General features: G+C 39.5%; 2 protein-coding genes across 19 annotated transcripts in view; one reads left to right on the top strand and one right to left on the bottom strand.

The window, feature by feature from the left end:
• Positions 1-25,657, top strand: part of TJP1 (tight junction protein 1) — a 270,016-nt gene that overhangs the window by 223,099 nt on the left and 21,260 nt on the right. For all 18 annotated transcript variants that reach the window (XM_031002056.3, XM_031002054.3, XM_031002055.3 and 15 more), the window contains 10 exons: positions 3,639-3,778; positions 4,998-5,103; positions 9,011-9,161; positions 12,040-12,148; positions 13,105-13,324; positions 13,603-13,787; positions 13,890-13,985; positions 18,440-18,522; positions 19,480-19,690; positions 19,992-20,092. In XM_031002056.3, coding sequence (XP_030857916.3) covers positions 3,639-3,778; positions 4,998-5,103; positions 9,011-9,161; positions 12,040-12,148; positions 13,105-13,324; positions 13,603-13,787; positions 13,890-13,985; positions 18,440-18,522; positions 19,480-19,690; positions 19,992-20,092 — 1,402 coding nt within the window. The remainder of the gene's footprint in view (positions 1-3,638; positions 3,779-4,997; positions 5,104-9,010; positions 9,162-12,039; positions 12,149-13,104; positions 13,325-13,602; positions 13,788-13,889; positions 13,986-18,439; positions 18,523-19,479; positions 19,691-19,991; positions 20,093-25,657) is intronic.
• LOC101148869 (non-histone chromosomal protein HMG-17-like) lies at positions 14,618-15,805 on the bottom strand. Its single transcript, XM_055363964.2, has one exon. The coding sequence runs from the start codon at positions 15,702-15,704 to the stop codon at positions 15,432-15,434; it is 273 nt and encodes a 90-aa protein (XP_055219939.1). The 5' UTR covers positions 15,705-15,805; the 3' UTR covers positions 14,618-15,431.

Raw genomic sequence — 25,657 nt, 5'->3', positions numbered from 1 at the left:
AGTTATTTTCTTTCTTTTTTTTTTTTTTGAGACGGAGTCTCACTCTGTCGCCCAGGCTGGAGTGCAGTGGCGCAATCTCAGCTCACTGCAAGCTCCGCCTCCCGGGTTCACGCCATTCTCCTGCCTCAGCCTCCAGAGTAGCTGGGACTACAGGCTCCCGCCACCATGCCCAGCCAATTTTTTTTGTATTTTTAGTAGAGACAGGGTTTCACCGTAGCCAGGATGGTCTCGATCTTCTGACCTTGTGATCCGCCCGCCTCAGCCTCCCAAAGTGCTGGGATTACAGGCGTGAGCCTCTGCGCCCGGCCGTTTTAAAGTTTTCATGTCTGTACATATCATTCTATTTCATTACACCTAATTTTAATAGTCTTTTACAAACAATGCATGCTTATTAGAACAAGTGAAATAGATCAAATCCACCAACTCCACTTCACCCCCAGTTCACTCTTCTTGAATTAAGCCATTCTCCAGACTCGTACTGACATTTGGTATCATATATAGGGTTTGGGTTTTTCTTTTAATAATAAAGAGATCAGGTTTTGAATTATTACTCAGCTAAATTATTTCAGTTGAACAATACAAGGTGAACATCCAGTTGAACAATACAAGGTGAACATCCAGTTTATTCTTTTGATAAGAAACTTTCCGTATTATGGACATCTTGTTTCTAGGTATTTGCCTGCGAAAACATGGCAGTAAGCACCTTCGTACCTGATTTCATGTACTGTGCTGGTGCATTTTATTTCTAAAGTCTTTAAAGAGTGTGTTTGTGTTGTTCAAAATTTTTAATGGATAGTACCAGATTACTGATATAGCTGTGTTTCAAATGTAAGTCTTTATAATATCTTTTCCTCTGCAAGTAAAAGTTTTTAATCTTGTCAGATATTTTTATCTTGCTTTTATGGCTTCCGAATTTCTATCCTACTTGCAAAGGCTTCCCCCAGTCTAAAGTTTTAGAATGTTTAATGTTCTTGTTACTGGTGTTATTTTTTCCCTTTCATTTCCATCTGATTGTTGACGATATTGACAAAAGATTTTTTTATGTAATTAACATTATCTTAATTCAGGAAATTTTTCAGTAGTCTTTAATATTCATTAAGGTTTTTTTTTTTTTCAATATTTTGGGACCATTAGCTCGTGATTATACTACCTGGGTCTTCAAAATCAGAGTGAATAACAGTAGTGTTCACAGGTATCACTGTCCTGTTACTGAGTTCGGTGTAAATAGTGTAAATACGTTCAGCATTTCACTATTTGATAGGATGTTTGCTCTTGGTTTTAGAAAATAGTTTCTTTCATAATTATATTGCTTATTTCAGTTTTTGTTTAGGAATGACTGCAAATTTTCTCATGCCTGTTTGATATTAACACTTTTTTCTGTAAATATTTTTGCGTAATAATGAATTGTGTCAGTAAATTCCTAATGTCGAACTAATCTTGCACCCTTGAAATAACCCTGATGATAGTCTTCTAATACACTACTGTATTCTCCTAGCTAGTATTTTATTTATTTAGAATTTTTTCCTCCATTCATAATGAAAAATATATTATTTTCTCTCTTTGTACTCTTGTCATCAAGATTTGGATGTTAAAGGTTCTGGTAGCCTCAGATTGGAATGCTGATGACTAGAGTATTGATAATTGTTGACGATGAGTACATGGGGTTTTATGATACTGTTCTCTGTATGGCTGTATATGTTGGGAAATAAAGTTTTTTTTTAAGTGAATTAGAGAGCTTTTTATATTTTTCTGTGGTCCAGGATAATTAAACAAATTGTTTTGTTTTTCCAAGGTTGGGAGAATGCAGCTGTAAAACCATATATACGTGATACTTTGTAAAATTATAGATCTTGATTTATCTTTTTATTCAAGATATATTTATTGGCTTCTTTTAAAATATATATTGTCTTGGTACACTTTATGATTTCTGTTTATCTGGGGAAATTATTGATGAACATTTAGTTTTATTTTGTTTCTTGCCACTAAAACTGATACTGGAATGAATGTTCTTATAAATGTTTTCTTGAGTACATTTGTATTTCTCTAGAATAAATATAGAAGTGGAATTATAGTGTATGACCTAGTTACATTTTTTGTTTTGATAATTTCCATTTTGCCTTCAAATAGTCATACACTTTTACCATCATTTTGTGAATATGTCTGTTTATCCATATCTTTCCCTACCAGTGATGTTATCACGTGAAAGTTCTCATGGATGATAATATGATTTCTTTTTTTTGAGACGGAGTCTTGCTCTGTCGCCAAGCTGGAGTGCAGTGGCACGATCTTGGCTCACTGCAACCTCTGCCTCCTGGGTTCAATTGATTCTCCTGCCTCAGCCTCACGAGTAGCTGGGACTACAGGCGCATGCCACCACGCCCGGCTAATTTTTGTATTTTTAGTAGAGACAGGGTTTCACCTTACTGGCCAGGATGGTCTTGATTTCTTGACCTCGTGATCCACCTGCCTCTGCCTCCCAAAATGCTGGGAATACAGGCATGAGCTACTGTGCCCGGCCGATAATACAGTTTCTAATTAATTTGTATTTCCCTAGTTCCTAGTGAGGTTAAATGTGTTTGCATATTTATTACGTATTTGTACATCCTTTTTGCTGAAAAGCTTCTTTGTATTTTTGCATTTCTCTCTTGAGTTGTCTTGATTGATTTATAGTTCTTTTTTTCTTTTTCAAAGAGACGGAGTCTTGCTCTGTTGCCTAGGCTGGAATGTAGTGGCTCTATCATAGCTCACTTCAACCTCCAACTCCTCGGCTCAAGCAATTCTCCCACCTCAGCCACTTAAATAGCTAGGACTGTAGGAACAAGCGACAGTGCCTGGCTAAGTTTTAAATTTTTTTTTTACAGAGAATGGAATTTGCTATGTTGCCCAGCTGGTCTCAAACTCCTGGGCTCAAGCAGTCCTCTTGCCTTGGCCTCCCAAAGTGCTGGAAGTACAGACGTGAGCCATCATGCCTGTCTTTTCCTTTTTTTAAGTACCAAATTCTTATATATGTTACTTAGGTCAGTACATAGTCAACATTTACATTTAGTTAAACTGTATGAAATTGTTAACATCGAGCTGTTTGAACTAAAGAATTCCCATTTCATTTAGTTCAGCCCAGTGTTATATATGTTTCCCAATTATTTGCACGTACTTTATTTTTATGTAATCACTTTTGTTGATATACTGTGGCTTCATTGAGTCTTACTTTAGAAGACTCCTGTTGATTATGTGAATGTTTAAACTCTTTTTTTAGGACTTGATTTCATCTGAAATCAGTTTATTTTTGTCATTGTTAAACATACGCATCTAATTTTTCTACATTTGTGGACAGTTGTTCCAACACCATTTATTAAATGTTATGTTCCTTCTCCAACAGTTTTGTTTGGAATGCTACTTTCATAGTAAATTTTGCTATTATAGATATATTTCTTCATTTTCAATTTTATTACATGAATCTATTTGGTTTTTCTGTGGTAATCCTCTATTTTTAATTACTAGGTTTTTACAATATTTTGGTATCTGTTAGAGCAGGTTGTCATTGTTTTTGAAGTTGCATTGCCTCTTCTTATACTGTTCTCTTACAGATGCTTTCCAGAATCATTCTTATGCTCTTGATTTTTTATTTTAATGACACACAGTCTCCGGAGTAGAGATGAAGAGAGAATTTCTAAACCTGGGGCTGTCTCAACTCCTGTAAAGCATGCTGATGATCACACACCTAAAACAGTGGAAGAAGTTACAGTTGAAAGAAATGAGAAACAAACACCTTCTCTTCCAGGTAAGCATAACGAAACACTAAGTTCAAGAAACGTTTGCAAGTAGAGTGAAGTAATTGTTAGGATTTACAGAAGATTTTAAAGATGCAATTATTATTATTCTCGTGTGAATTTGTCTGCATATGACTTCCAGCATTTTCCTTATGGGTAGCAGGTTGGCACAAATCAGTTGCCTTTCATGAATGTTTTCCTTTACTTTCTAGATAGAAAATATTTATCATTAACAACTTCTTGCAATTAGTAAAGTTGTTTTCCATCATTGCTCTTTAAAGAGAAACATGAGATTGGCTTCAAAAATTTAAAAATAAAAGTTATTTTGCTTTTTTGAAAGTGTTTTCATAAACATTTTATGGAGTATACCTTTATTTATTTATTGTCTTTGGGGTTTTTTTTTTTTTGAGACAGAGTCTCACTCTGTCACCCAGCTGGAGTGCAGTGGTGTGATTAGCTCACTGTAACCTCAAAACTCCTGGGCTCCAGCTGTCTTTCCACCTGATCCTCCCTATTACAGGTGTGCACCACCACACCTGGCTATTTTGGGTTTTCTGGGTTTTTTTGTGGGTTTTCTTTGTTTTTTTGTTGTTGTTGTTGTTGTTTTGGAGAGATGGAATCTTGCTTTGTTGTCCAGGTTGGTCTCCAACTCCTGGCCTCAAACAGTCCTCCCACCTCAGCTTCCTAGAGTGTTGGGATTACAGGTGCAAGCCACTGTGTCTGACCCAAGCATCCTTTTAAAGCTGTCTGTGAAGACAAAACAGAATCAGCAAGGTGCTAAGATCGGTTGCCTGGGAGGCCTGGAGATTTTGTTTCTGATGTCTTTCACTTCCTTTTCTCAAATCATCTTTCTTGCTCTGCTTGCTGAGTGGCAGAAATATGGTTATTTAAAAACATTTTATCATAATGAGGAAAGGTAGCTACTTTGGCAGTCTTAACAGGGAAGTGTAGGAATTCTCTCTTCTCATATCTATTTTTTGTTATTCGTTCTTAAAGAATAGATTTTTCAAATTCTGATTGCTGGAACTATGGAAAACACAGGTGACTGTGTAACATACCTACTTGTTATAAAGACTTCAGAATTTATTACTATAAAATGTACTGTAATACATGTGGTAGATATGTTCCTCATCAGGTTCTCTGAACTTATGAATCATATATTGCTTGGTTGCTTGCATTATTATTCCATGTTTTTCTAAAGTGAGTCCTACTCAATTTTTTTTTTCTTAGAACCAAAGCCTGTGTATGCCCAAGTTGGGCAACCAGATGTGGATTTACCTGTCAGTCCATCTGATGGTGTCCTACCTAATTCAACTCATGAAGATGGGATTCTTCGGTAATACAATTTTAAAGTTGTATTGTTTTCTTTGTTCATTATTAACATTGTTCAGAGTAGGAATTTAATTGTAAACCATATTGCATATATTTTTAAAAATAGTACATACCACCTAATACTATGATTATTTTTATATTTAACATTCTGCTACTTATATATGATAGTGAGTTAGAAATTAGACAACAAAGGAACTTTTTGGATGCTTTCTTTCTCACCACTGTCTCCTGCCTAGCTTTTAAGTTAGGAATTAGAAAAAAAAAAAATTCTATTCAGACATCAGAATTTCCACAGCTTTCCAATGGAGCATTAAAAAAAGAAAAAAAAAAATCAGTATTTCTCAATCTCAGCACTAGTGGCATTTTGGGCCAGGTAAGCATTTGATGTGAGGGGCTGTCCTGTGCATTGTGGCATGTTTAGCAGCAATCCTGGCCACTAGATGCCAGTAGCAGTCCCCTAGTTGTGACAATTAGAATTATCTCTAGACATTGCCAGATGTTTCCTTGGGGGCAAAATCATGGTTGAGATTGGTTGAGAACCTGTTCTAGGATAGTTAGCAACCCAAAAGTAAGTTTTTACTATCTTAACACCTTTCATTACTTTACATTATATACTTGGTAGAATTGAGATGTAAATTTGTAAACAAATTTCAAACCATCATGATTATCAAATTAGTTTTTTGTTTGTTTGGTTAGTTTTTTTTTTTAAACAGGGTCTTGCTCTGTCGCCCAGGCTGGAGTGCCGTGGTGCAATCTCAGTTAACTGCAACCTCTGCCTCTCGGGCTCAAACAATCCTCCCACCTCAGCCTCCTGAGTAGCTGGGATGAAAGGACACACACCACCACACCTAGCTAATTTTTGTATTTTTAGTAGAGATGGGGTTTCGCCACATTGCCCAGGCTGGTCTAAAAGTCCTGGGCTCAAGCAGTCCACCAACCTCAGCCTCCCAAAGTGCTAGGATTACAGGTGTGAGCCACCGTACCCAGCCCAAATTAGTTTTTTATTGGCACTGGTAAAAGGGACATGATGTGAATAATTGAAAATTGACAGATTTCCGGGCTGGGCGCAGTGGCTTATGCCTGTAATCCTAGCACTTTGGGAGGCCGAGGCGGGCGAATCACGAGGTCAGGAGATCAAGACCATCCTGGCTAACATGGTGAAACCCCATCTCTACTAAAAATACAAAAAATTAGCTGGGCGCCTATAGTCCCAGCTACTCGGGAGGTTGAGGCAGGAGAATGGCGTGAACCCAGGAGGCAGAGCTTGCAGTGAGCCGAGGTCGCACCACTGCACTCTAGCCTGGGTGACAGAGCGAGACTCCGTCTCAAAAAAAAAAACAAACAAAAAAGAAAATTGGCAGATTTCCTCAAGTGGGTTAAATTTAGACCCAGCTAGGTAGATAGAAGTAGTTCCTGAAAGAGATGGGGGGTTTTTACAAGTTTAAAACTGTACAATTTTAATACTAGGTAACTGATAATTCAACCTTTTATAAATTGTGCAGGCATAGGTAGTCCCCTTCTTTTTCCTTTCTTGGGAATTGCTTGAAAACTTGTGTAAGTGTTTGAGGTTTAGGAAACTGTAATGATAAGATTCCAGAGACTGGCCGGGTGCAGTGGCTCATGCCTGTAATCCCAGCACTTTGGGAGTCCGAGGTGGGCAGATCACGAGGTCAGGAGATTGAGACCATCCTGGCTAACACGGCGAAACCCCGTCTCTACTAAAAATACAAAAAAATTAGCCGGGCGTGGTGGTGGATGCCTGTAGTTCCAGCTACTCGGGAGGCTGAGGCAGGAGAATGGCATGAACCCAGGAGGTGGAGCTTGCAGTGAGCCGAGATCGCGCCACTGCACTCCAGCCTGGGTGACAGAGCAAAACTCCATCTCAAAAAAGAAAAATTCCAGAGACCTCCTTCCCTGGGAGAACAAATACCAAGGAGGATTTGAGGACGTGGACAGGATTAGTAGCTGTGCCAGGAAAGGTTTGGTTTTTCATTTAAAGCCAATGAATGGATTTGATGCAGAAGTTAGTGAGTCTGTTTTGCTATTGCAAGTAGTTAATATAATGCAGGCAGGACAAAGTATAAAATGTCAGTCATCTAAGGCACATGACACTGTTGGTGAGATATGGCCTAAAACTGTCTTCTAACAGTGGTTTTCAGAAGCCATGTTTTACTAAAGGGTGGATACTGTGCTCAGTTGTTTTTACTTTTTGAAGCACATTAGATTGGTCAGGGTTAGAAGAGGATTTCCAAAGTCCTATAGTCTTTTGTTTTTGTTTTTGTTTTGCTTTGTTTTAAAGAGACAGGGCCTCACTCTGTCACCCAGGCTAGAGTATAATGGTGTGATCATTGCTCACCATAACCTCAAACTCCTAGGCTCGAGGAATCCTCCCACCTCAGCCTTCGGAGTAGCTAGGACTACAGGCAACGAGCCACGAAACCCAGCTAATTTTTTTTCTTTTTTTTTTAGTAGCGACAGGGTCTTGCTGTGTTGATCAGGGCTGGGAACAAACTCCTAGGCTCAAGCAGTCCTCCTGCCTCAGTCTCCCAAAGTGCTGGCATTATAGACTTGAGCTACCACACCCAACTGAGACCTGGAGTCTTAAGGACTTTGAGGAAATATTTAAAGAGCTTTCAGTACAATGGGTTTAGGAGAGGAATATATGAGAATGCTTTTGACCTGGGTAGGATACCACTACAACCAAGGGGCTTGGACCATTTGTAGTAAAGCAGGTAAATAGTTTCATGGAGGGATCAAGGATGCCACCAGCCAGTGAGAGACCTCATCTGATTTCTCAGGCTCTTACTTTTATGACTAGCTGATGTTAGTTCCAGGTCAGGTAACCCAGTCAGAAATGAATAAATAGTAAGTTCTGAAAGTTAAGGCGATCTCTTTAGTTGGCTTAAAGAGACTAGAAATCTCTCCTTCCTCAACACATTTCATTCATTTATTTGACTTTTTGTTGTTGTTGTTGTTATTGTTATCTATTAGTTTCTAATAATTTGGTTAGTATTACATAATAAAGAGTATAGGGATTTTTTTCTACACTTCTTGTCAGAATAGGTAAAATAGTGTATTTTTTTGGCTAGGAATGTGAGAGTACTTATGAATCCCTAGAAGGGAAATATAGTGGGTAATTTTTAATTACAGTCTGTTTCTGTCCAGTCAATTCTTAGAAGGCATCCTTTAGTATTTGTTTTAAGGAGTGTCACAAGGTTTCAACACTACACTGATGCTAGAGGTGGGTGTGTATGCATTATTTTTTTTTTTTCCATTCAGAGAACTAGAAAGGGACAGAATGGATGTGGGGCTAATGTAGAAAGGCTGAATGACTATATGATTTGTATTGTAAAACTCAGAGGGGCAGCAGAGTAAGTGAACTACTCTGTGAACTACTGAAAGACTCCACCAACTGCAAAGTTTTTTAAAAATCACTCTCTGTTACATGTAGAAATCACAATGCTTGGAGCCTTGAGTCCATCGTGTCAGGAAAATTAGCCAATTTATACTTCAATTTCTACCTTTATTTTTAAAAATTTGACTTTTCAGTTATTTAATAGAAATGTGAATTGGGGTGGAAAAAATGGAAGGTGTTTTTAGCCATTGGGAATGTACCATAACTCTTTGAGAGTTGAGAAAACATTGTTTTACAAAGTAATTTTATAAATTAGTTATGTAAAATGGTACTTGCATATTAAATTTGAATATTCCAAAACTGTTAATCAGAAAATAGTGTTATTAAGTCTGATTTGAATTCTAACACTAAATTTTATTTAGTAAATTAGTGGTATGAGAGAAGTTTTAGAAATGATGGTTCTTTATTTAATTCTGAATATAGTTTTCACTGTAGTGATTGCTATAACGTTTTAAGCTCTTCTTAACTGTTTCAAATGAAATATCTGTTTTAACAGGCCCAGCATGAAATTGGTAAAATTCAGAAAAGGAGATAGTGTGGGTTTGCGGCTGGCTGGTGGAAATGATGTTGGAATATTTGTAGCTGGTGTTCTAGAAGATAGCCCTGCAGCCAAGGAAGGCTTAGAGGAAGGTGATCAAATTCTCAGGGTATGTCAGTATTGCAACTTATGTGGGTTAAAAAGTATTTGGATCACCAGAAAAAGGTATCAAACAACAAGCTTACTATTGTAATTAGATTGTAATCTGTAAGCAGTCTCCATTGAGCCAGTTAAACTTTGAAAGTCAAAATCCATCAGGTCTACCTTATGCTGGACTTCTCACTTCCCATTCTTGTATCTTGCTCTTGTTTACTGTTATATTATGTGTTAGTAAAGAATGTAACATTTCATTTCTACCACTCGTGTTCACGGAAATGAAAGAAAATAAGTCTTATATCCCGATGATAATATCTACCAGGTAGTCTTTGGAAGTTCAACTAAACATTCAGACTGGCAAGACTCTGCCATGGGCCACAACTTGCCAGCAAGCAACATCAAGTGTTCCTCTCCCATATGAGTCATCTTGAAGCAATCCACACAACCTCTGGGACCTTTTTAACCCCAGATAATGGCTCAGACACAGGGAGATGGAATTCATATCAAAGGCAAATGTGTAAGCTGCCTGGCTTTGAAACTTCATACTCCACAAGAGACAGGATTAGTTACACAAATCAGGAAAGCCCAGGTTAGATGCAGAGTATCAGTAGAGTCTATAGAGTCCTCCCTTCCTTCCCCATAAACGGTTTCACCTCGTGACATAGTACCATCTTAATCTGTCTCCTATTTCTTTTTAAAATATCCAAACCTCCATTTGATTTGCTAGATTAAACTATGTCCCATTTTAATCAGAAGGTATCTGTCCATTGTGAGCTCCTACATTTATTCTGCCTGTCTACCACAAAGTCTTTGCCGTGGCCTCTCTATTCTGGTCTCTTTCTGTACTCAGCCTGCCTCTTGCCAGTGTCCTGGATTCAGCCTCCTGTCTGCTCCAGAATCTTGTAGCTTTGTTCACTTTCTTCTCTTTCTCTCTCCACTGGTTCTTCATCTATCTTCCACTGTCTTATTTGTCCTTTTTTGCTGTTTAACTTGTTGAAGGATGTGGTTGAGGCCCTTGCCTGTTTTCTTTTCAATCATTGTGGTCATACAGTTTTGCAGCTTGGCTTCCACCTTCACCACACTGAAGCTCAGTTTTCAATAAGCCATCGCTGAGTTAATGTCATCCTCAAGCCTCATTTTCCTTTATTTTTTAGCAGCGTTTTGACTGTCTTAATCTTTTTTGAAGTACTTTTTTCCTTAGATTCCATAATACTGCCATTCTGGTACTCTAATTTTTTTATTCTTTTCCTGCCTCTTTACTGATACTTTTAAAACTTGGAGAATGTTGGTAACTCTCTGCTTCTCTTGCTACACTGCCTCTTTCTTGGGTTTGGTTGCTCAAGTGAGCAGCTCGTAATCAGTCTTTTCACTTAGCAATTTCCTGAGCTCTGTCATTTTCTCATTGAATCCTCCTCCTTTTCCCTTCAAACTTAGCATGTCAAAAAGTCAAGGCATCATCGTGACTTCAGACCTATTTCCATCTGATCTGATATGGTGATTCTTTCTGATGATGTTTACATTGTTGTCAATCAAGTTAGGTCAAAAACATTTAAATACAACATGTATAATAACGTTCACTATACCAAGGAAAGTAAAGAGACCTATTTTCTTACCCATCTCTTAACCCTGTTTTGAAGTAATCAGGGCATACATTTTTTAAACGTTTCTTTTTTTTTTTTTTTTTTCCTTGAGACAGCGCCTCACTGTCACCCAGGCTGGAATGCAGTGGTGTGATCACGGCTCACTGCAGCCTTAAACACCTAGGCTCAAACGATCTTCCCCTCAGCCTCCTAAGTAGCTGGGACCACAGGCATTCGCCACCACACGTGGCAAATTTTTGTATTTTTTGTAGAGGCAGGGTTTCACCACGTGGCCCAGACTGGTCTCAAACTCCTGGGTTCAAGCAGTTCACCTACTTTGGCCTCCCAGAGTGCTGGGATTACAGACATGAGTCACTGCGCCTGGCTAAAAAATGTTTCTTAATAGTTCACTTTTGTTTTGTATCATAAAAGTAAGTGGTGCGTGTCAGGTTTTTTTGTTTCTAGGGTTTTTTTTTTTTTCTTTTTTAATCTGGAAAATTTCCAAAAGGTGGAAAGAAGAAAACCTGCCTGTAATCCTGCACACAGTCACTGGTGACATTTTAATAAGTTCATTTTGGCATTTAGAAGCTTCTAATAGAAGTAAATATTAACTTGGCAAACACTGAGCCTGCATTACACAGATGCTCTTACGGGGTTGCTACAGTGCAGATTGTCTTTTTAATCCCATTTTCTTTTGATTTTTTTTCTCAGCAACTTGTAAAAAGTTATCTTTTTTCATCTAAACTGGTTAAATTTTACACAGATGATCTTTAATGTCAGGACACACTGAATACTATTTAAATAAATTTATACCTTTAACTCACTTTGTTTCTGTTTTTTTAAAAATAGAGTGTATTCTTTTCTCCAAAGTGAAATACATTTTTTGGTCTTAAAGATGTGATATTTTTGGCCGGGTGTGGTGACTCATGCCTGTAATCCCAGCACTTTAGGAGACCAAAGCGGGCGGATCACCTGAGGTCAGGAGTTCGAGACCAACCTGCCCAACATGGTGAAACCCCATCTCTACTAAAAATATAAAAAAATTAGCTGGGTGTGGTGGTGGGCACCTGCAATCCCAGCTACTTGGGAGGCTGAGGCAGGAGAATCGCTTGAACCTGGGAGGTGGAGGTTGCAGTGAGCTGAGATCGTGCCATTGCACTCCAGCCTGGGCGACAGAGCGAGACTCTGTCCCAAAAAAAAAAAAAGATGTGATATTTTCAAATTAGGTAGACTGAGAGTATCTGCGTCCTGTGTATGTTATTTTCATATTCTTAAACAGCCAAGAATGATTTATGAAATCTTATTTATTAGGTAAACAACGTAGATTTTACAAATATCATAAGAGAAGAAGCCGTCCTTTTCCTGCTTGACCTCCCTAAAGGAGAAGAAGTGACCATATTGGCTCAGAAGAAGAAGGATGGTGAGATGCTGTCAGAAAATGGAGGAGATAAACCTGTAGAGTTTGAGGACTTATAAAGGGATTTATTCCATTTTTAAAAAATAAGTCACTCCAAGTTGAGTGGTGAATGAATTTGTTAATCTCAAAGAAAGTTATGTAATTCTAAGTCATTTAGGAGCACAGAATTTCAGATGATTCTCATTAGCAGAGCATGCTAATAGGACTAACCTTTATAGTATTCTAATTTAAATAAAATGCCATCCAACCCTTTACAAGTGATAGAAAGTGTTGATTTATTAGCCATCAGAACCATAGAAAAGTACATATGAGCAGCTTTCAGATTTTGTACTGATGTTTCTAAGCAGTACACTCAGATGTTTATTAGCATTAATTCAAGAGAAAACTCCATTTTTTCTGTGATACAATTTTCACTTAGAGCCAGGTTTCTCAGCCTTGGCACTGTTTACATTTTGGACCAAATAATGTGGTTTTAGGGGCTGTCCTGTGTATTGTGGATGTTTAGGAGCATTCCTAGCCTCTGCTCACTAGATGAGATGCCACTAGCACACACCCCTTACCCTTTCAGTACACAGATGGGGCAGTCAAAACTGCATATTGGCAAATGTCCAATGTTGGATGGCGAGGGATAAAATTACCTTTATTTGAGAACTGCTGATTTAGATATGGAAATGTCTGTAATGTTTGCAGATAAGTTAGATGATATAATAGAAAACAAGCATGTGGCTTTTGACAAGTTACTTGATGTATTTTCTGCATCAGTTTCCTCATCTGCAAAATGGAAGTACTAAGAGTTTCAATTCTTATAGTGATGAATACATGAAATAATACAGTACCTGGCACATAGTAAGAATTTGTTGGATATTATTATTGATATTATCATAGCATCTTTACATAATGTACTTTCAGATTGTTATCCCACTAAATATTGATAATGTGTTTGTTTTTATTCCTTTTAGTTTATCGTCGCATTGTAGAATCAGATGTAGGAGATTCTTTCTATATTAGAACCCATTTTGAATATGAAAAGGAATCTCCCTATGGACTTAGTTTTAACAAAGGAGAGGTGTTCCGTGTTGTGGATACCTTGTACAATGGAAAACTGGGCTCTTGGCTTGCTATTCGAATTGGTAAAAATCATAAGGAGGTAGAACGAGGCATCATCCCTAATAAGAACAGGTATGAATGCTTGGATACTTCTCATAGAGTGAATCAAGTAAATGATGATAGATCATTTCAATCCCACTGGGAAATTTTGGTAATGTAAAGAATTCTTTTTCATTGTATTCAACGTATCTATAACTGACTTAGGTTTACAAACTCCTCTTTATTATAACCATTAAGATTTAAACTGTATGTGAACTTCCATCCAGTATTGTATATTTCATTTCATTGTGGGTCTTTTTCCATTTTGCATTTTAAATGCCCTTATTTTAATTTTTTCCTTTCTTGTGTAGAGCTGAGCAGCTAGCCAGTGTACAGTATACACTTCCAAAAACAGCAGGCGGAGACCGTGCTGACTTCTGGAGATTCAGAGGTCTTCGCAGCTCCAAGAGAAATCTTCGAAAAAGCAGAGAGGATTTGTCCGCTCAGCCTGTTCAAACAAAGTTTCCAGCTTATGAAAGAGTGGTTCTTCGAGAAGGTAGTTTATTTTCTACAGACTAGCCTAATACCCTTTAACGTCAATATGTTTAAGAAAGAAAAGGTATAAAATATGCTGTTTTTCATGTGAATTTCTCTCCAGCTGGATTTCTGAGGCCTGTAACCATTTTTGGACCAATAGCTGATGTTGCCAGAGAAAAGCTGGCAAGAGAAGAACCAGATATTTATCAGATTGCAAGTAAGTAGCCTCAAGGCTAACTTAAATGAGGTTGGGAGTTACACCTCTAAAGTGAGTGAGTTCTGATTCACTCATTCAATAAAAATAAGACTTTTTGTCAGTGAAAAATTAGCAGTTTATCCCATTCTTTTAATTTGGTGAGAAAACGCCAGTGACCATGTCCTTGTTCCACCAATTCTTTTAATGAGAAAAATCGCCATTTAGGAAACTCTTGGCTTCATATGAAAATTGTATAACATACAATGTCATTGAATCCTCCCAGTCATGCTCTGAGGTAAGGAGTATAATATCCATGTTACAGTTGAGTAGCTAGCCTGAGACTTGGATGGTCATTGTGTGGATCCTTTCCAGTTTCTTCAGTCTAAACTTCCTGATGGCCCTCAGTGAACAAGTGACAAGACTCGGCTTTGACCACAGCCCTTTCTTGTTCCATTCCAGCTCTTTTAGTCATTAAACTGAGAAATACACAAATAGTTAAAAAGGGTAATAAAACATTGCTAATGTTATCAGCTGTTATTATTGCAGACATTTATAATAAGTATAAGTATTGAGGCTGCAGTGCTTTGTATGCCAAATACGTTTTGCTTACAGATCCTTGTTTTATTTACTTTCTTTTTTTTTTTTTCCCAAGCCAAACTGTATCCAGCTTTATTAAAGATACTTTCCATAAACAATCATGGTATTTCAGGCAGGACATGGGCAGACAATCGTTAACAGTATACAACAACTTTCAAACTCCCTTCTTCAATGGACTACCAAAAATCAGAAAGCCACTATAAAACCCAATGAAGTCTTCATCTGATGCTCTGAACAGGGAAAGTTGAGAGTGAGGGTTGACATTTCACATTTAGCATGTTGTTTAACAACTTTTCACAAGCCAACCCTGACTTTCAGGAAGTGAAATGAAAATGGCAGAATTTATCTGAAGATCCACAATCTAGAAATGGAACCACTGCTCTTTGGACAGGTGCCATCTCAGTGGCATCACTGCAAAGTCCAGATTGCCTGACACACTGGTAACCAATGACTAGGGGTCAGGTCCCAACAGATGTCTGGGCTTAAGGGAGTTAAGTCTATGCTGAAAGATGGAAAGGGAGAAGAGGACATAAAAACAAATTTGTTTTTCTATAGCACAAGGCTTTTGTGCCAAGGTGGCCATGTGTGTCAAAGTCACGGAATCCCTCCTCCTGGGAGCCCAGAGGAAGTCTCTCAAAACTGGAAGGGAAAGGTGTTTTCTCCACATCAGTCCAGCTTTGGAGACATTCTATTAGTGACATATGCCCCTTCCCCCGAAAACAACAATGAAGTGTTCTGTGTGCAAACAACATAGCTTAAAAAAAAAAAAAAGTAAAACAAAATTCTGCATTTTTATAAAACTTGATAAAAAAATAGTATTTCAAACTGTACAGTCACCAGAAATACACAGTTATCAAAAATGCACACACTTCACTTGGCATCTCCAGCACCTTCAGCTTTCTGTGCCTGGTCTGTTTTGGCATCTCCATTTTCTGCAGGGTTATTCCCCTCCTTGCCAGCATCAGCTTTTCCCTTTTTCCCTTTGGGTACCTTCTCTCCCTTCTTTGCAGGGGCCTTTTTGGGCTTGGGCTCTGGCTTTGGAGGAGCAGGTCTAGCAGACAACCTCGCGGATCTTCTCTGTGGTTCGTCCTTCACCTTGGCTTTATCTCCCTTAGCATCCCCTTCAGCCTTTCTCTTGGGCATGGTGGCAGCGGCGACGGCAGCGGGACGTAGGTGCTGGACGCGGGATGCAGCGGCGCGCGGGCTTTGGTCGGTCCGGGGGTCGTTCTCGCCTCTTCTTCACACTGCTCCTCTTTTTTTTTTTTTTTTCAGAGACAGAGTCTCACTCTTGCCCAGGCAGGAGTGCAGTGGTTAGATCATTGCTCACTGTAGTCCCAAACTCATGGGTTCAAGCAGTCCACACACCTCAGCCTTCCAAGCAGCTAGGACTACAGGCACATGCCAACACGCCTGGCTAGTTTATTATTATTATTATTATTTTTGTAGAAACGGGGTCTCACTATGTTGTCCAGGCTGAACCTGAGCTCCTGGGCTCAAGTGATCTCTGGTCTTGGCCTCCCGAAGTGCTGGGATTACAGGTGTGAGCCACTGCACCCAGTTTTGTTTTATTTTTAAACTGTTTTTGTAATTATTAAAGTGCCATTCTGTGTTTGGAAAAGTTGGAAAGTTAATTTTTACACATATCACCACCCTAAATTTTATTCCATTGTATTTTCTTCCACTCCTTTAAGCATATTTTGGCAAAGTTTTATTTATACTGTTTAGAAAAGTTTATATCCTATTTTTCTTTTTCATAGGTAATGGCATATTTTCATTTTATTCTGCAATTTTTGGTTCAGTTAGGCTTTTTTTATATCGTTTGTTTCGAATTTATATTACTATTACAAAAGATACAGAAATCTGTCCATATTTTGTTTGCTTGTTTATGCCCTGCTTTGTTTCCCAAAGGATTTAAATCCTTAAGAATATAGCTGTTCCCATAATTATAATGAAGTTTCTGCTTTCCAGAGAGTTGTGCTGGTGATTTTGTTCCCACTGGCACTATATGACCCTCAGTAACGTTTTTTGTGGTTCTTTTTGTTTTTGTTTTTGTTTTTTTTGAAACAAGAGTCTCGCTCTGTCGCCCAGGCTGGAGTACAGTGGCGCGATCTCAGATCCAAGCTCCAAGCTCCACCTCCTGGGTTCATGCCATTCTCCTGCCTCAGCCTCCCGAGTAGCTGGGACTACAGGCACCCACCACCACGCCTGCCTAATTTTTTTGTTTTTTTGTTTTTTTGTTTTTTTAGTAGAGACGGGGTTTCACCGTGTTAGCCAGGATGGTCTCGATCTCCTGACCTCGTGATCTGCCCACCTCGGCCTCCCAAAGTGCTGGGATTACAGGTGTGAGCCACTGCACCCAGCTGACCCTCAGTAACATCTTTAAACTGCATAGTGTTAATTTAAAGAATCAGAACATCATCTTTTTTTTTAATATATTGCTTTTCATTTCATTGCCAATGAAGTTGAATAAGGATATTTATTTTCTGAACATCAGAAGATTTGCAGACAAATGATTTGAGTAAAATCTGAGCAAGTTAGAAAATGTTTATTTCTTAGTTTTTTCAGAAGAAGTTTTGTTTTGTTTTGTTTTGTTTTGTTTGAGACAAGGTCTTATTGTGTTGCCCAGGTTGGAGTGCACTGACGCGATCTCAGCTCACTGCAACCTCCGCCTCCTGGGTTCAAGCGATTCTCCTGTCTCAGCCTCTCCTAGTGGCTGGGATTACAGGCACCTGCCACCGCACCTGGCTAAGTTATCTGTAGATGACATTTCACCTGAAGAAGTTGGTGGTAACCCTTACCCATAACCAAACTTAGGATTTTTAGATATGGGAAAAGCAAGTATGATGACTTACAAAGCTCTGCCTTAAAGGGTAATACATTGGTTTAATCAGGTTTACTCCACAACAGGGAATTCAGGTAGCTTAGTTTTATATCTTCTTTGAGTCTAATGACAGTCTTTTGAGTTGAGGAGTTAGTAGCATTTTTTTTCCAGCCAAAATTCCCAGTTGATCTTTCTTCTTAATTCTCCAGTGTTCACTAGATTTGAAATTCTGCCCTGCTTGCCCACGGTGCTTTGTCTTATGGTAGTCTCATTCTCCGAAATCATTTATCTTGACCCTCAGTGAGACTTGTCTTTCCAGATCTCTGCCTTTGTCTGATCTCTGAAACACCAAAGCTCTTCCTTTCCTTTCAAACTTTCCTTGTGACCAGAGTCACAGACGTTGCTGTGCTCTGAGATGGTTGGTTGGAAACCAGCCCAAGCTGCATTTGGCACAGTATACACCAGTGAAGACAGGTTGCCAGGATGAAGCCATAGGCTGTCTCACAGTTACAGATGAACAGCTTCCTGCCCCCAGGTTCCCCTTCTACTGATGTAACTAAGGTCTCTAACCCAGAACTCCCTAGGCAATCCGCTATAGCACCATTACCGATGGTTGATGGACATGCCAAGGTATTGACCTCTTAAGCCAGTAGTGGCTGGTTAGAGCTTGGCAAAGGAGCAGCCCCCTCAGTTTATCTCAGTGTGCCATACAAATAATATTTTCTCTGGATGTTACAGTGTGAAAAAGGGTGGGAAGTAGTGCCCTGTTGAGCCATATTAGAGCCCCAGGCAAAAGAAAAAAATGTGCATTCCTATATATTTTTTCTTCTTTAATGGCTAAGTTTTTTTCCAGAATATTAAAGTAGTTGAAAAAATAGTGAAAAAAAAAAAGGGAAGTGTGCATATTAAAACTCATTTTAAGTACTGCATGCATAAGACAGTTTCCACAAACAAAGTACTATCCAGTCCGGCATATCAGTTGTGGCCAGTAGTTGAGAAACTCCTGTCTAACCAGTGAAAATTTGATGTCTTATTTTTGTCCTGACATAATGAATAGAGAGTGAACCACGAGACGCTGGAACTGACCAACGTAGCTCTGGCATTATTCGCCTGCATACAATAAAGCAAATCATAGATCAAGTAAGTTATTAAAACTTGACCCATTTCATTATGTTACTGTGGTTTTGAGTGGGATGGGATTTGGTTAATTTGAAAGTAGAAGGTAGTTTTTCTGAGACTATTGCTGACATACTATAAGAAAATTAAGCCCTTACTGAAAAGCATTATAATGATTACTTTCAAGAGAATAGTTACTGTAGGCATCAGAAGATGATTTTTCATTACCACAAAACAAGTGTATGATGTTTAGATGTAATTAACAGACTGCTTATATATTATATCAGTACAATTCAAGTTGTAGTTTGATACTTACATTCATAAGGAATGTCAGGAACATTAAATTCTTAAACTTATTTTTATTCTAACTGTACGTGGATAATACTGTCAGATTGCGGTGTTAGGGCTAAGTCTTAAAAGTGAGCTTCATAGAAAGGTTTTTAGAAATTTGGCTAGAAATGGAATTGAGTTAACTTACAATTAGTTTTTTAATATGTGCTCCTGAGACATTAGAATACAAAGAGATCTGTTACCACTGAAATATAGTACAGACTTTTGACTTTTTCTGAATGTGATGGGGTGTTTTGTTTTGGTTTGGTTTGGTTTGGTTTGTATTTGTTTTTGTTTTTGAGGTAGGGTCTTGCTGTGTTGCCCAGGTGGGACTGCAGTGGCGTGATCTCGGCTCACTGTAGCCTCTAGCTCTCAGGTTCAAGCGATTCTTGTGCCTCAGCCACCCAAGTAGCTGGGATTACAGGCGTGCACCACCATGTCTGGCTAGTTTTTGTATTTTTAGTACAGATAGAGTTTCTCCATACTGGCCAGGCTGGTCTGGAACTCCTGGCCTCAAGTGATTCACCCACCTCGACCTCCCGAAGTGCTAGGATTATAGGCGTAGCGTGAGCCACTGCACCCAGCTGAATTTGATGATTCTTAATTAATGATGTCTTGTGTCTTTATATATATTTTTCTTTCTGTTTCTAGGACAAACATGCTTTATTAGATGTAACACCAAATGCAGTTGATCGTCTTAACTATGCCCAGTGGTATCCAATTGTTGTATTTCTTAACCCTGATTCTAAGCAAGGAGTAAAAACAATGAGAATGAGGTTATGTCCAGAATCTCGGAAAAGTGCCAGGAAGTTATATGAGCGATCTCATAAACTTCGTAAAAATAATCACCATCTTTTTACAAGTGAGTATGTTAATAAAGGCGTTCTTTCAGCTTACAATGTCTGGGCAACATTAAGTAGGCCAAAATGTTACGGTGTTCAAATACTAAAACTTACATGATATTTTCTTGGAAAGCTTCCTGTTGTGTTAACAGCTGCTGTTTGGTTAAAAGAAAATATACAGTAGCAAAATAGAAATTTCAAATGTTTGCATCCTCAGATACCATCTTTCAGTAATGACGATTTAGCTGTAAGCAGGGTTGAATTAATTCTGACTTTTGGCAGTGCTCTAACCATAAAACTACATCGTTAATTTATTTTCAGCTACAATTAACTTAAATTCAATGAATGATGGTTGGTATGGTGCGCTGAAAGAAGCAATTCAACAACAGCAAAACCAGCTGGTATGGGTTTCTGAGGGAAAGGTAAGACATTTCCTATTACTTTTTTGACTTGTTCAGTAAATTATGTAACTAATCAGAGATGCTTTTGAGATACCAGTGCTTTCTAATTAGATCAACATATTGGAGAAATTTGGGGAAAGTTAGCTTTTAGGTTTTTATAATTTGTGTGTAGGGGTTATGAAAGTTGTTTCTGACGGTAAGAGAATTCTTAAATTTTCTCACCTGTTGAATTACCACTGCAGTAGGATTGTCTCCTAAAGAATCTTAAATTATAATGAAGAGCAGGTTGAGTTCTGATGCTGCCCCTGTCTGGCTATGAATGATGACTTTGAGCCTGGCTTCAGTTTCCTCCTCTGAAAATGAGGGGATTTGGATGGCCTAGATGAGCATCTCCCAAAGTGCTGTCCTCAGCATGCTCAATTCAGGACTTGCTCTAAGAGAGAAGGCACTATGAAGGCAAGCAGCGGATGGGAAATAAACCCTAGACCCCTCACGAGTATCCTGGTACCCACTGGCATTTAAAGGCTCTGAGACATCTTAAAAGTTAAAAAGCCTACTTCATGCATTTCCTCGCATTTATTTTTCACTCAACACCTGTTAACATTCTCACAACATACTGGGAGATATTGAACAAAGCAATAGGTCCTTCCTGGCTTTGAATTTTGGTTTTCTATATGTCCAAATGGCCAGCTTTAAAATAACTACTTTCTATTGTCAGTCTTTCTGGTTTTATAGCAATCTTTGATGGGAAGGTCTGTTTATTTTGTCTGGAGAGTTAATCATTTCCTCAGAATACACCATTGAGGGAAGCTTTTTTTTTTTTAAATGTCTTTTACCTTTTTCAGATCAGTGCAGTAAGTTTTGGTTATTAGGGAAGATTGAGAGTGTCTCTGGTTTTTATTTTGTTCTTTGTACTTCCTTGTTGGTTTGGTTTTTGTTGTGTTTTGCCCCCGCATGGTCCCTACCTTCCTCTGCCTGGCTGTGGCTACAGATGCTCTGACAGTGCATGCTGCATGCTTAGGATCCCCCATGTCCGCTACCCAGACATACACAGCCTCTGCAAGGAGAGCTGTTAACACTGAGAGGCAGTGTCTGTTGTTCTCACCTATAGTAATGTGTCAGAACTATGGTTTTTCTCATTATGAACCAGTCTGGGGGATGGACCATGCATACGAGAGCCTAAGACCACTCTGAATAACATGTCAGCTGGAACTTGATAGGAAAATGAAGGTGGAAACAAACCACACCACTTTACATGAACACACTATTACTAATTTCTACTTTTGCAGCACTTGAGAGGATTGTAGTCTTCATACTAATCTTCTATAGCAACACAATTCTGTTAACATCCTTTGGCAGGTCCAATGTTAATAGCTTTCACTAGTGAATTCTTAAAATGAAATTAGTCTATAAATGTTTTCCCAAAATGCACAAAGTATACATTTGTACTATCTGAGAGGCTTTTTTAAAATCCACAAATCTTAATTTTCTATAATTTATGTTAGTGATATTCTTGTGTGCTTTCTTTGCTTGGTTTTAAAATAAAGGTCCAACTTTCTAGCTTTTTATGTGAGGAAAAATAGGTTATTTATTATCAGGCTAGACTGATGCATTTTGTAAGCCAGAAAAGGTTGTTACAACTTAAAGCTTATCTTCCTGTCCTCTTCTCTTCAAGTATATTTCATAGAATAGATTCTTAAACTAAAACTACTTCATTTCACATTGACTTTCCTGAACCAACTACTTTGACCTAATTGCTAGAAAGAGTTCCTTTTTACAAGATCTGCCACAGTCTTACATATTCCCTGCTAAACCAGGAAAAGTCATCCTGAGGCTTTCTTAACATATTTCCTAGTTCAAAGCAACCCATCTTTCTTGCTTACATCTGCATTTCAAACCAGCTTTAAAAACTTAAGTGGATTGATTAGTTCTAAGTTATTCTTGCCCCGACTTTCAATATTTCCTTTACTGGCTACTGGATTATAGTATTCAGAACCCTGGCAAGTTAAAGATTAGAGTAGATAGCAAGAAGACTTTTCTTCTGCAACAGCTGTTACTGAGTTGAGAAGCCATTGAGACTTGTTCAGAGGGATTGTGCTCTAACAAGATAGATCCCTGGATTCCCACTCTCCCCAGCCCAGCCTGGCAGATGCTCTCTTGAAAACTGGAGCATGGGGAGACCTGACACACCCTAGTCTTTCTTATCAGGAAGGCAGTGCTCAAGGTCAGAGTCTTAATGAGCCAAGCGTGGGGACTGCGTGGAAAGCTCCATTCAGGCAACTTGACTCCCAAGACCATGCTTCTGGCACAGCAGACCTGCAGAGCCACACCAAACCTGCTAGTTAATAGCAGTGCATCTTTCTGGAGGACAAGAGTTTCATGTTTGTCCTTCATTCCATACTGAAGTGGAAGAAATGCTTTCTGATTCCTGGATTCCAGATCCTTCAGCTCTCATGAGTAACTGAGCACGGTGTCTAGGCAGGATCTTCAGGGAGTGTTCTTTTTCATCCAGGTACTAGTGTCACATTAGTGTCCAGTGATAACCTGTTGATTGCAATTCTTTTTCTTTTTTTCTTTTTTTTTTTTTTTTTTTTTTGAGACGGAGTCTCGCTCTGTCGCCCAGGCTGGAGTGCAGTGGCGCGATCTCGGCTCACTGCAAGCTCCGCCTCCTGGGTTCACGCCATTCTCCTGCCTCAGCCTCCCGAGTAGCTGGGACTACAGGCGCCCGCCACCACGCCCGGCTAATTTTTAGTATTTTTAGTAGAGACGGGGTTTCACCGTGTTAGCCAGGATGGTCTCGATCTCCTGACCTCGTGATCCACCCGCCTCGGCCTCCCAAAGTGCTGGGATTACAGGCGTGAGCCACCGCGCCCAGCCTGTTGATTGCAATTCTGTAGCTTCCTTTCCCTCAAATACTTCTCACTTTCTTTCTGATCTACTCAGAAGATAATCAACATAAACTATTAGAAACTGAGTTCTTAATTACTTAACAAAAGAAAAGCATTACTGTATTTCTGCCTCTCCATCTATTGGATACTGTTTCTATGAAAAATAATAAATAATTTCTTCTTAATGTAGCAACCACCATGTAGGTGATGATTTTCCATTGTGTTTCATAACAGCTTTAAGGGCCAAATGTTTAACAGGTTGTTTTAGTCTGCTCTTGAACTACTGTAAAGAACTACCTGAGACCGGGTAACTTATAAAGAAAAGAGATTTAATTGGCTCACAATTCTGTGGGCTGTACAGGCTCCTGCTTCTGGGGAGGCCTCAGGAAACTTAAGACAGTGAAGGGGAAAAAGCATGTCTTACATGGTTGGAGCAGGAGGAAGAGAGAGAAGGGGGGAGTACTACACACTTTTAAACAGACAGAGCTTGGGAGAACTCTTATCACAAGATAGTATTAGGGGGATGGTGCTAAACCATTAGAAACCACCCTCGTGATCCAATCACCTCCTACCAGGCCCCACTCCAACACTGAGGATTATAATTCAACATGAGATTTGGGTGGGGACACCAATCCAAACCATATCATTCTGTTCTGGTCCCTCCCAAATTTCATGTCCTTCTCACATTGCAAAATATGATGGTGCGTTCCCAACAGTACCCCAAAGTCTTAACTCATTTCAGCATTAACTCAGAAGTTCAAAGTCTCATCTGAGACAAGGCTAGTCTCTTCTGTCTAGGAGCCTGTAAAATCAAAAACAAGTTAGTTACTTCCAAGATACAAAGGGGACATAAACATTGGGTAAATACTCCCTTTTCAAAATGGAGAAATCTGCCAAAACAAAGGAGCTCCAATCCCCATGAAATTCCAAAAGTAAGTAGATTAGTCATTAAATCTTAAAGCTCCAAAATAATCTCCGTTGACTCCACGGCTCACACCCAGGCTACAATGATGCAAGGGGTGAGCTACCAAGGCCTTGGACAGCTCTGCCCCTGTAGCCACGCAGGGCACAGCCCCTGCAGCTCCTTTCATGGACTAGCATTGTGTGCCTGTGGCTTTTCTAGGTGCATGGTGCATGCTGTTGGTGGACCTACCTCTCTAGGGTCTGGAGGACAATGGGCCTCTTCTCACAGCTCCACTAGGCAGTGCCCCAGTGGGGACTCTCTGGGGGGGGCTCCAACCCTACGTTTCCCCTCCACATTGCCCTGGAGGTTCTCCATGAGGGCTCCGCTCCTGCAGCAGACTTCTGCCTGGACATCCAGGCATTTCCATACATCCTCTGAAATCTAGGTAGAGGCTCCCAAGCCTCAACTGTCTCCCTCTGTGCACCCGCAGACTTAGCATCATGTGGAAGCTGCCAAGGCTTAGGGCTTGCACCCTCTGAAGCAACAGCCTGAGCTGTAACTTGGCCCATTTTGGCCATGTCTGGAGCTAGAACAGCCATGATGCAGGGCACCATGTCCTGAGGCTGCACAGAGCAGCAGGGCCGGGCCTGGATCACCCACGAAACGATTTTTTCCCTCCTAGGCCTCCAGGCTTGTGATGGGAGGGGCTGCCACAAAGGTCTCCAAAATGCCCTGGAGACATTTTCCCCCATTGTTTTGTCTGTTAATATTCTGTCCCTCGTTACTTAGCAAATTTCTGCAGCCAGCTTGAATTCCTCCCCAGAAAATGGGTTTTTATTTTTTACCCCATGGCCAGGCTGCAAATTTTCCAAACTTTTATGCTCTGCTTCACTTATTAAATATAAGTTCCAGTTTCAGATAATCTGTTTGTGCAAACACATGAACACATGCTGTTAGAAGCAGCCAGGTCGCATCTTGAATGCTTTGCTATTCAGAAATTTCTTCCACCAGATACCCTAAATCATCTCTCTCAAGTTCAAAGTTCCACAGATCACTAGAGCAGGGGCACAATGCCACCAGTGTCTTTGCTAAAGCATAGCAAGAATGAATGACCTTTACTTCAGTTCCCAGTAAGTTCTTCATCTCTGTCTGAGACCTCCACAGCCTGGACTTTATTGTCCATATCACTATTAGCATTTTGGTCAAAACCATTCAACAGGTCTCTAGGAAATTCCAAACTTTCCCTCATTTTTCTGTCTTCTCTTGAGCCCTCCAAACTGTTCCAACCTCTGCCCATTACCCAGTTCCAAAGCTGCTTCCACATTTTCAGGTATCTTTTTGGCAATGCCCTACTTCTCTGGTACCAATTTACTGTATTAGTCCATTCTCACACTGTGATAAAGAACCACCTGAGACTGGGTAATTTATAAAGAAAAGGGGTTTAATTGGCTCACAGTTCTGCAGGCTGTACAAGCTTCTGCTTCTGGGGAGGCCTCAGGCAACTTACAATCGTGGCGGAAGGGGAAGGAAGCATGTCTTATATGGCTGGAGCAGGAGGAAGAGAGTTGGGGAGGTGCTGCACACTTAAAAAAACAGATCTTGGGAGAATTCTATCGCAAGACTGTGTGAGGGAGATGGTGCTAAACCATTAGAAACCACCCCCATGATCCAGTCACCTCCCACCAGGCCCCTCCCCCAACACTGGGGATTACAATTCAACATGAGATTTGGGTGGGAACACAAATCCAAACCATATCAGTTGTTTCCTAAACATAAATATATTAGCTCTTATTC

Source organism: Gorilla gorilla, chromosome 16 (genome assembly GCF_029281585.2).
Source record: "Gorilla gorilla gorilla isolate KB3781 chromosome 16, NHGRI_mGorGor1-v2.1_pri, whole genome shotgun sequence".
In the NCBI taxonomy this organism is placed as follows: Eukaryota; Metazoa; Chordata; class Mammalia; order Primates; family Hominidae; genus Gorilla; species Gorilla gorilla.
Note: the sequence above shows the minus strand (reverse complement) of the source record. Positions and strands in the feature narration are given on the sequence as shown.

Bases quoted from the DNA above. Each gene is read 5' to 3' on its own strand.
- LOC101148869 (XM_055363964.2), bottom strand. From the start codon at position 15,704: ATGCCCAAGAGAAAGGCTGAAGGGGATGCTAAGGGAGATAAAGCCAAG.